At 40.7% G+C, this 8,777-nt stretch overlaps 1 protein-coding gene across 1 annotated transcript in view; it reads left to right on the top strand.

The window, feature by feature from the left end:
- The first annotated feature begins 428 nt into the window (after positions 1 to 428).
- LOC108872976 (FERM and PDZ domain-containing protein 4) overlaps positions 429 to 8,777 on the top strand; it is a 43,683-nt gene continuing 35,334 nt past the window's right edge. The window contains exon 1 of the mRNA XM_018660940.2: positions 429 to 919. Within this exon, the coding sequence (XP_018516456.1) occupies positions 879 to 919 (41 nt within the window). The 5' untranslated portion in view covers positions 429 to 878. The remainder of the gene's footprint in view (positions 920 to 8,777) is intronic.

The raw sequence follows: 8,777 nt of genomic DNA, 5'->3' as shown, positions 1-8,777 counted from the left end.
GTGGACACGTACAAGCTCACTTAGTAAAACCAAAGGGGGGGGGGGGCTGAGAGACGGGGTCTTGCTCCCATCAGCGTCCCATTCTGCAGAGTCAGCTTTCCTCTGCCCATCACCACTGTCTTGCCCCCCTCCCCTCCTCCCTCCTCTGTCTCTCTCAGTTGCTTTCTCTTTACAACCAAAGCACTTTTACACTCCTTTTTTTTGTCCCTCCTCCATCTTTCATCTTGATTTCCTCCTCTCGTAGCCCTTCTTGCTCTGCATCCTCCCTCCATCCCTCTCCTCTGCCTCTGCAAAGAGACTTGCAGCCCTGATGAACAGAGGGCAAAGCCAGAGCCCGAGAGCATCCGTCATCCATTCGCTTTGTCCCTCCCTCCCCTCTCTATCCCATCCCTCTTCATTCTCTCTCCCTCCCTCCTCCTCTCTTCTCCCCTGCTCACCGCGGTTAGGATCACTGCACTTCTCCATGCGCTGAGATGGAGAGCACACACAGAGGTCTTACTGCAGCCCAACTAAGCCAGGTGGAGAGCAGCAGAGAGGGCTAACTGGTCCCAGAGACAGCAGAGAGGTGGGAGGTGACCCTCACTCTCTCTGTCATCACTTAGAAACGCAACATTGTGGAAAGACAGGCAACTGGACAGTCTGCGCACCAGATGGGGCATTCAACAAGGGTGATACTTGCTGCCTTTTGAGTTCATTTTCTCAAACCGCAGAACATTCTGCATTCTGTGTTCGACAGGCTTTTTGTTCACTCTTGATATGGATCCAGGTTGAAACTGGGATTGCGTGAGTTTTTCAATGTGAAGGGATATGGATGTGGATATAAAATGCTGATGTGGAAGACCTGAGCTTTGGGACATAGAGCTGTGTAGCAGGAGCACATGGACATGTTTGGTTTCTCCAAGATGCCAAAGCTGTCTGGGTGAGTGTGTGTGTTGAGTCTTACAGTTTTTCTTGGTGACAAGAAAATGTAGTAAATGGAAGTTCCTCATGGTGGTGTGCACACCCTTATGATTGCACACCTGAATGTCACTTAATGATTGATTCTCTGAGGGTGCTGCATGTCATGTATCTGAATGTTTTTTTTTAAAATTATTTCTACAAATTAATTTCAAACAATGTCAAGATAATCCATCCAAGATGATACCAGGTGGAATTGTCTCAACAATGACATTTTTGCACTTGCAGGTTTGGAAAAGCAACTGAACTGAGTGAAACCTGCATTGACTTTATCAAAAAAGTTTAATGACTTTGACAACTGACAAGGCTGGAGAGAGTGTTTGGTGGAGCTGCATCTGATGTGTGTGATGCACAGAACAGATTTGTATGTGACCTGAGGTGCCTTAATATCAGAGGTATTGATTTGGTTGTTATTGATGTATTCTCTTTTTGTGAGCTAGTAGAGGCCTGACTGTGTTTTTTCTTGTATTGTTTGTTGTGTTTGATTAACCAAGAAATCACTGTAGTGGGATCTATAAGGTATTCTGAGATATGGATACAGACAACAACAACAAAAAGAGGCTCAGTGAATGTGGGAAATGAAAGGAGGAACAGAATCAAAGAGTCCAAGGAGCAACCAGATAGTGCTGGGGATTAAGAAAGAGATAAGGAAACAAGAGAGGACGGACAGTGGTTACTGAACAGTATGGGAACACAAAGTGAGCCAGTGGAGAGCACAGAGGCAAGGGGAGAGTTGTAACAAGACGACTAAGTACTTGAAACAGAGTCTGGTTTAAAACTCTATTCCAGAACAGAAACTCTGTCCAGTCCTCATAACACACAACCACACCCACTTAGTAGCAGTTCACAGGCAAACATTTCAGACATCACATGAAAGGCTTAATTGGACAATTAAGCTTCAGCCTCATCTTCATCTTCATCAAGTGTAGCAGTTACAAACCAAACAGTTTGAAATCAACCAACCTCAGGCCTGAAATGTAAAGAAACACTAAGAAGTCTTAAGACAGAGCTGCTGTTCTAATGAAGAGCTCAGCATACAACAATCCCTGCTCACTGTGGATCTATATACCACTCACACATACACACACACACACTACATGATACACATGTACATAAATGCACGTTTGCATGATCCTTGACTCATGTGGTCACATCACTAAGCCCGCTAAACGTGGCTCATGACAAATCTTTTAAACCTACACACATAGACACTCATTCAGGAGGTTAGCATCTGGAGTGTGTCATCTACTCTTCTCAGAGAGAGGGAAGAATAGAAAGAAAGAATAGTTCAAATGAGTGACATAGCGATTCTTTATTCTCCATATTCTGATGCTGGTTCTGTTCATACTGCATGCATATTTACTGCATAGTCTTTCAAGTTGATACAAATCCCATGGAAGCAATTCTGAAGCAGACACAGCCTGTTGTTTATTGATTCATCCATATACCGTACCTGTTGCAAGCAGTAGTGCACTATTGATATGTTGGTGGATTGCATCAAGACTGTAAAACACAAAACTTTGCTTCAGGCAAAATCAAGTCATGAACTGGAGAGCCAAACTCTGTCCTACTGGTAGTCTAATCTCAAACTCTCAATACTCTTAATGTTCAAAGGGGGAATACAGCACATTTAGTTGACATTTGAAAGCACTGAAAATCAGCATTCCATTATCTGGAACCTTAAGTTATCCTAATGGTCAGGTGACATCCTGCTAACTCTGTATTTGGTTCAGTCATGTAGTTTTTGTTTCCTACTTGTGATTTTCAGCAAAACTGAAATTGATATTTTACTTAGGCATGACACAAGGCATGAGATATATGCTAATTAGTGCGTTTTAAAGGTGCTTGTTAGCTGGTTCCTTTAGAATAGAACAACAAAGTCAGTGTTAGGAGGAGGTTGGGGTGGATGGATGGGTTTGACAAAACACAGGCCTGTCACACAGGAGACCGTTGTTTGTTTCCCCCGTGAAACCAATAATCAGCCCTGTTTCTTTTATCCGCAGCTGTTCCACAACCTTAACCGCATGTTTATTCTTGTACCCATGATGACAAAGGTCCTCTAACCCTTAGGGATCAGTACTTATTTTAACCCAAACCACGCTCTTTTCCTAAACCTAACCAAGTAGTTTTATGCATAAACCTTACCAAACTGTGACTGTTCCACAACTGTTACTGCATGTTTATTATTGTTACCATGGTGACTAAGGTCCAATACGCCTGCTGCCAGTACACTCCTATGGGTCATATCCGAGGGTAGAAGCAAACACATAGTAATTTTGAGTAATGGTGTCCCGAGCAGAGAATGAAGTCACACTCCTGCTACGAGTATTATTGTCCAAGTTCTTTGTTTTGGTAGCCGGTCCGGCTGCGCATGCATGTCATTGCATATGAGTACCTCCCATTGGCTGAAGAGAGGCCGGAGGTGTGGCTTGTGATTACCTTTTAAATCTGTGGCTTTGTACTCAAGACATCACTCCATCCATCAGCCTTCCCCTTTTTATTTAAAAAACTTTTTGAAAAAACAAAAAGAAAAGCAAATCATAAGGAGAGAGATCAACAGTTAGAGTGTTCCATTAATGAGTTTTTCACAGACTTTATTTTCCAAACAACACATAAACTGGAGAGCATTCTGATGTTGCACATTAATGTAGATGAATGTGTCACAGAGCCCAGAAGCAAGTGTTGCATATTATCACATTTTTATCTTTATTTGACTCCTGATTTGAATAAATAGCCTCCATTTCTCATAAGAATTCCTTCCCCTCCCCTGTTTGTCTTACCCTCCTGAGAACCACTCGCCCCTTTCCTTATGCTTCATTTTGTCAGCCAGTTATAATATTCACCACGCCCACTTTTACACATTTGGCTCCATGTGTTGTCAACAGACTGTAAAATAGTGAAAATTAATAATTGTGTAACATTAACAAGCACCAAAAGGGTATTTGTGTCACTGGCAAGCTAGCTGCACTTTGCTTGTACCCAGATGGCCGGTGTGCATCCATGAGTTGTCATAATACACTTTCGGAGCCCCCTGTTTACAAACGGCAAACAAGCCAAATTTGCTTCATAAACTTTAATGAGAAGTTACGGATCATTTATCACCTTTTAATGCTTGCATTAAATTGTTCATTGAAAGATGGGAAATGAAAGAGCTGTGGCAGGTGAGAGGGGTCTGCGATCTCTCTGTTTATTTTTTGCTGCTTTTATTCCAACTGACAGTTTGATCATCACACATCTGGTTTTATATCGGGGACATTAACCCTCTTATCCGTTTCAATCCCAAAGACAAAGACAGGACCCGTATCGGTGTTTGTAGTGTGGGAAAATCTTGGCTTTGGTGTGTCGGCATTTGGCAGTGAAACTAGCCAGCAGGGCTTGTTTGTGTTCTGAATATCAGATTACAGTAATGCGTGCCAAATTGCCTTCTGCTTTATGCCAATGCATGCTGCTACTTCAGAGGGCAAAGTTCCATTGTACTGAGAGCCATCTGACAAGTGGTGGCGTCTATGATTTTCAGTTTTGAGTAAGTCGGGGGCCTCATTACTTAAAGTGAGCTGAAACTATTTCTGAATCAGACTTAAGACAGTGTGATGCAAAAAAAAAGTATAATAAGTATAATATCTGTTTTAGCTAGATTCATAGCATAGTATGCAAATTTTTTGAAGGCAGTTTAACTAATAAATTCAGGCCTCAAGATCAACCTGTCAAAAAAAGCACAAGGAGAAGAAGATTTCTACAAATATGTACACAGATTTAGACTAGAAAGATCTCTGTTGTTTGTAATTGTGTAATAATTATTTCATTCATTAACCCTATCCCCAGACAAGATTACTGGACTCTTCCGCCCTGGACCCTACCCTGGAGTATGTTTGATGGCAAGGTTTTTATTTTTGTTTTTTACATGCATTGCCAACATATTTTTGACATATTTTTCTCACTCTCTACAAGATTTGCATATGATAATACAGGGTGTTTAAGGTTAGAAACAATTGTTGATTGCAAGTAAATTCATTAAGGTGTGGTTAGGGTTAGGCAACTAAAAGGCCGTGGTTAGAGGTTAGGATAAGTCAAGTCAATTTTTATGTATATAGTGCCAAATGACAATACAAGTAATCTCAGGGCGCTTTTCATATAGTATACTCTTTATAATATTTACAGAGAGAGACACAGCAGTTCCCACCATGTGCCAGCACTAGGTGACAGTGGCAAGGAAAAACTTCCTTTTAAGAGGCAGAAACTTCAAGTAGAACTGGACTCTGGGTGGGCGTCCATCTGCTTAAATCGGTTGGAGTTCGGGGGGGGAGAACAAGGCACAATGCAGATTCCATATGGATGTAATTTCCAGAATTCTGAGCTGTCATTTCTATTTTTCTTCACCGTGAACCCTGCATTTAGTCTTTACACCAAGCTATCTGTTTGTTGACTAGCTTCATAGTCAACAAACAGATACTGAACGAGAGTGGTATCACTGTTGTCATGTAACTCTCTGTATGAATGCAAATAACTTTATATAAGGCTTTAGCAGTCTGAGGTGTTTAAATTGAGTGCGCTTCCTCCAAAGTTATGGTCTTTTTAGTACATAATTCCCTTTACAGCGACCAATAACCAACAGCTTTCAATTTACCTGCACATTAGATGTCTCTATAGTTTGTAATATTCATCAGCCACATGTATTTTCCCACAATTTCACAGTCTTTGGGTGTAGGAGGACACGCCTCTGCACACAGCACATATGTCAAAACACAAATCAGAGGCTGGAGAGAAGAAAAATAACATCAGGCTACAGGGCAACCGCCCCTCCACTCCATTTCTCTCTTTCTCACTCCCTGCCTGTAACCCTTAAAGTTGCACGATTTTCTTGATTTGAGCCTGAATAATCCTCCTAAGGGATTTGGTCGGTGATCACTGCAGGAGGGGCTGGCAGGGTGAACACCCTGTTGGCTGTTTCATTCAGTATATGAAATCAAATCACACATCTCCCGCTCCCTCTCCCCCTCCCTTACCTATCTGTCTACGTTATATGGCAGCACATTCATCCACCTATCTGTGCATCTATCCCTGCCTGTAATTTAAACTCGGTACAGTCAGCTTCACAGCTTTATATTAAGAACGATGTAGTTTTTGACAGTGTCAGCATGCTGAAATATACTCGAAGGCAAGTTTTGTTTATGCATTTGTTTAAAAAAGATGCATTTTTTTTTATAGTGTAAAGCCACTGTAGCAAGTTTAATTGCAGCCCTGTAGAATAAAACATTTGTAATCTCTCAATGATTATTTGATAAAGGATACCAGCTCTGAAATGGAATGTTTTAATCAGTCCTTCATTCTTCAGGAATTCATTTCCTGGTGAACACTAATATTCTGTTATGTTATGATTACCACATTTTACTCCTCGTAATTCCAGTCATCTCTCCCACCAGATAATACTGAAAGACTGGAGCGACATGCTTCATGGTTCATCCCCTTTTGACGAGCGACTAAATTTTATCAATTATGCAAATGAAGCAAAAAACCCATTTTGTTTCTCGCCGCCGCTCAGATCCCAACTTCCTTCCCTCGTCTCTGCCTCGCAAAAAAAAAAAAAAAAACAACAAATAGCTTTTAGAGTGAGCGTCATCTCCCTATGATGCTTTGAATCTCAAACAGCAAGCACACAGAAATTCAGGGACAATGTGCCAGCTGATCAGTGATGCAAAAAGGGACGCCCGTATTGAATTTTCACCCACAGGAGTGCGTCATATGTTCTGTAAATGCTAAGAGAATTTGACATACAGCACATGTTCTGTGTTAGCACTTTCATGTCTCATGTATTCTGCAGGAAGCACCAGTTAGGAGGCAACACTGCTTGGTGCATTATTTAATGACACATAGGTGCATAGGCTTTTGCTGCATAAATGGATAACTGCCTTGTTGTTACCATATACCATACTGTTTAAGTTCAGTTCAAAGCATCTCTTTGTGCTGAAACAACCCTTTTCCCTAATGCCCATCATAACAAGGCATGTAATGGTGTTTGGCCTTAGGTTGAACCCCTGTAACAATCCCTGAGAACAAAGGCACCAAATCCATCCATGTATCCCTAGATGATTCACTCCAGTGACTGATCTTCTTTCTGAAGTTTTGACTTTATTCTAACTCTACAGTAGACTTTGTGATGAGTTAGCAGCTGGCTATAATATCATATCTTTTAACTGAATATTTATTTGTTGAGTGTATTCAGGTTGATTTTTTTGGAATTATTTAAGGGAACGCACAGATGGAGACAAAGGGAAACCCTAGATAAAGAAGACTTATTTGAGATTTTGGAGCATCATGTCCAACAGCCAGCCATCTGTAGAAGAAAAAATGAGGGACTATGTTTTGGAAGAATTGTGTTCAACTATTCATTAGAGTTCCAGAATGTGGAGAATCCACGCCAAAGACCACTGAAGCTGCTCAAGAGACTTATGGTGGCCCAACACTTTACTGAGACTATTTTATGTCAGTTTTTCTTTTAGATTGTCACCAATTTGTGTGAAAATGTCCATGCTGATTACAGACAGTCTGGTAATACAAGCAATGTGACACTAACTGCACTGCTTTTCCTTGTTTTCCCCCACAGTGGGAGCACTGCTATGAGTTAGAAAATAATAAGAAAAAAATATCCAAGAAATCACAAAGACTCCCTTAGTGTTGACATATAAAAATACTGTAAATATTGTATATTTTCCACTAACCGAGTGGCTTGATTACCAATTATATACAGTGCAGGGCTGAGGGTAGGCACACTCCAGTAGTCTCTTTTAACCTCATAATATTTTAGATGTGGCATGTGGAATTCTGCTGAGAGTGTTGCATAAAAGTTTTGGCTCTCATCTGTTTCCTTTTCTTTTCACATAACACAGAAGGCAACACTGAAGTTTGTCGTCAGCATGTGGTTGCTAGGAAACCAGCAAAAACACTCCAGAGTTTGTATTGATTAAATAAACGAGATATCACATTAATAAGTGAGGTTTAGAGGCACTGGTGGCAGACTCTGACGGAGCCATGCTAGCTGTTTCCCCTGTTTCCAGTCTTCATGCTAAGCTAAGCCAACTATTTCCTGGGTCTTGCATCATGTGAAGTGTACACGCTCGAGAGTAGTATTGATCTTCTTAGTTAACTGTCAGCAATTTAGTAAATAAAGTGCATTTCACAAAATGTCAAACTATTCCTTTAAAAAAAGACTTGTGCAGAAATTGTCTTTACATAATTTGTGCAGGAATATTAACACAGAAAGACACTAAGAAGGTCCCAGATAAAGAGATAATAAGTTACATTTCCAGTCCATGTATAGAGTGACGTGCACATTTCAGTGTACTGTACCTTTGCCCTCCAGTTTCTGTATCATTTACTCTTACACCTGCTGTTGTTCCCCTTTTAGATAAATGCTCATAGATGCATTCATAGTGTATGCTAAAGTGTTAGCATTAAACATAAAGGACACAGGGGAGATTTTGGCATATGTGTTCTCAATATATAACAAGTGACATGACCTCCAAAATTCTGAATTTTTAAGTGATCTCTGAAATACATAGGAATCTGTCCACTCCCATACTGTCAAATAGAATGGCCACAGTCAGTGAATGAGGAAGTTTCACAAACACACTCATACTGTACATGCCTCTTGCCAAGTGCATACTCAATAATTGATCACTTTAGCTCGCTTTTACTACACACAGTGAGCAATTCTGTGGTTGTAGGACATAAGGGAAGTTAAAAATATCTTCTGCATCTCACATTTTATATTCTTTCTCTCTCACTCACACACAAACACTGGTACTCTGGGTGAGGTTTGCAAC

Source organism: Lates calcarifer, linkage group LG7_2 (genome assembly GCF_001640805.2).
Source record: "Lates calcarifer isolate ASB-BC8 linkage group LG7_2, TLL_Latcal_v3, whole genome shotgun sequence".
In the NCBI taxonomy this organism is placed as follows: Eukaryota; Metazoa; Chordata; class Actinopteri; family Centropomidae; genus Lates; species Lates calcarifer.
Note: the sequence above shows the minus strand (reverse complement) of the source record. Positions and strands in the feature narration are given on the sequence as shown.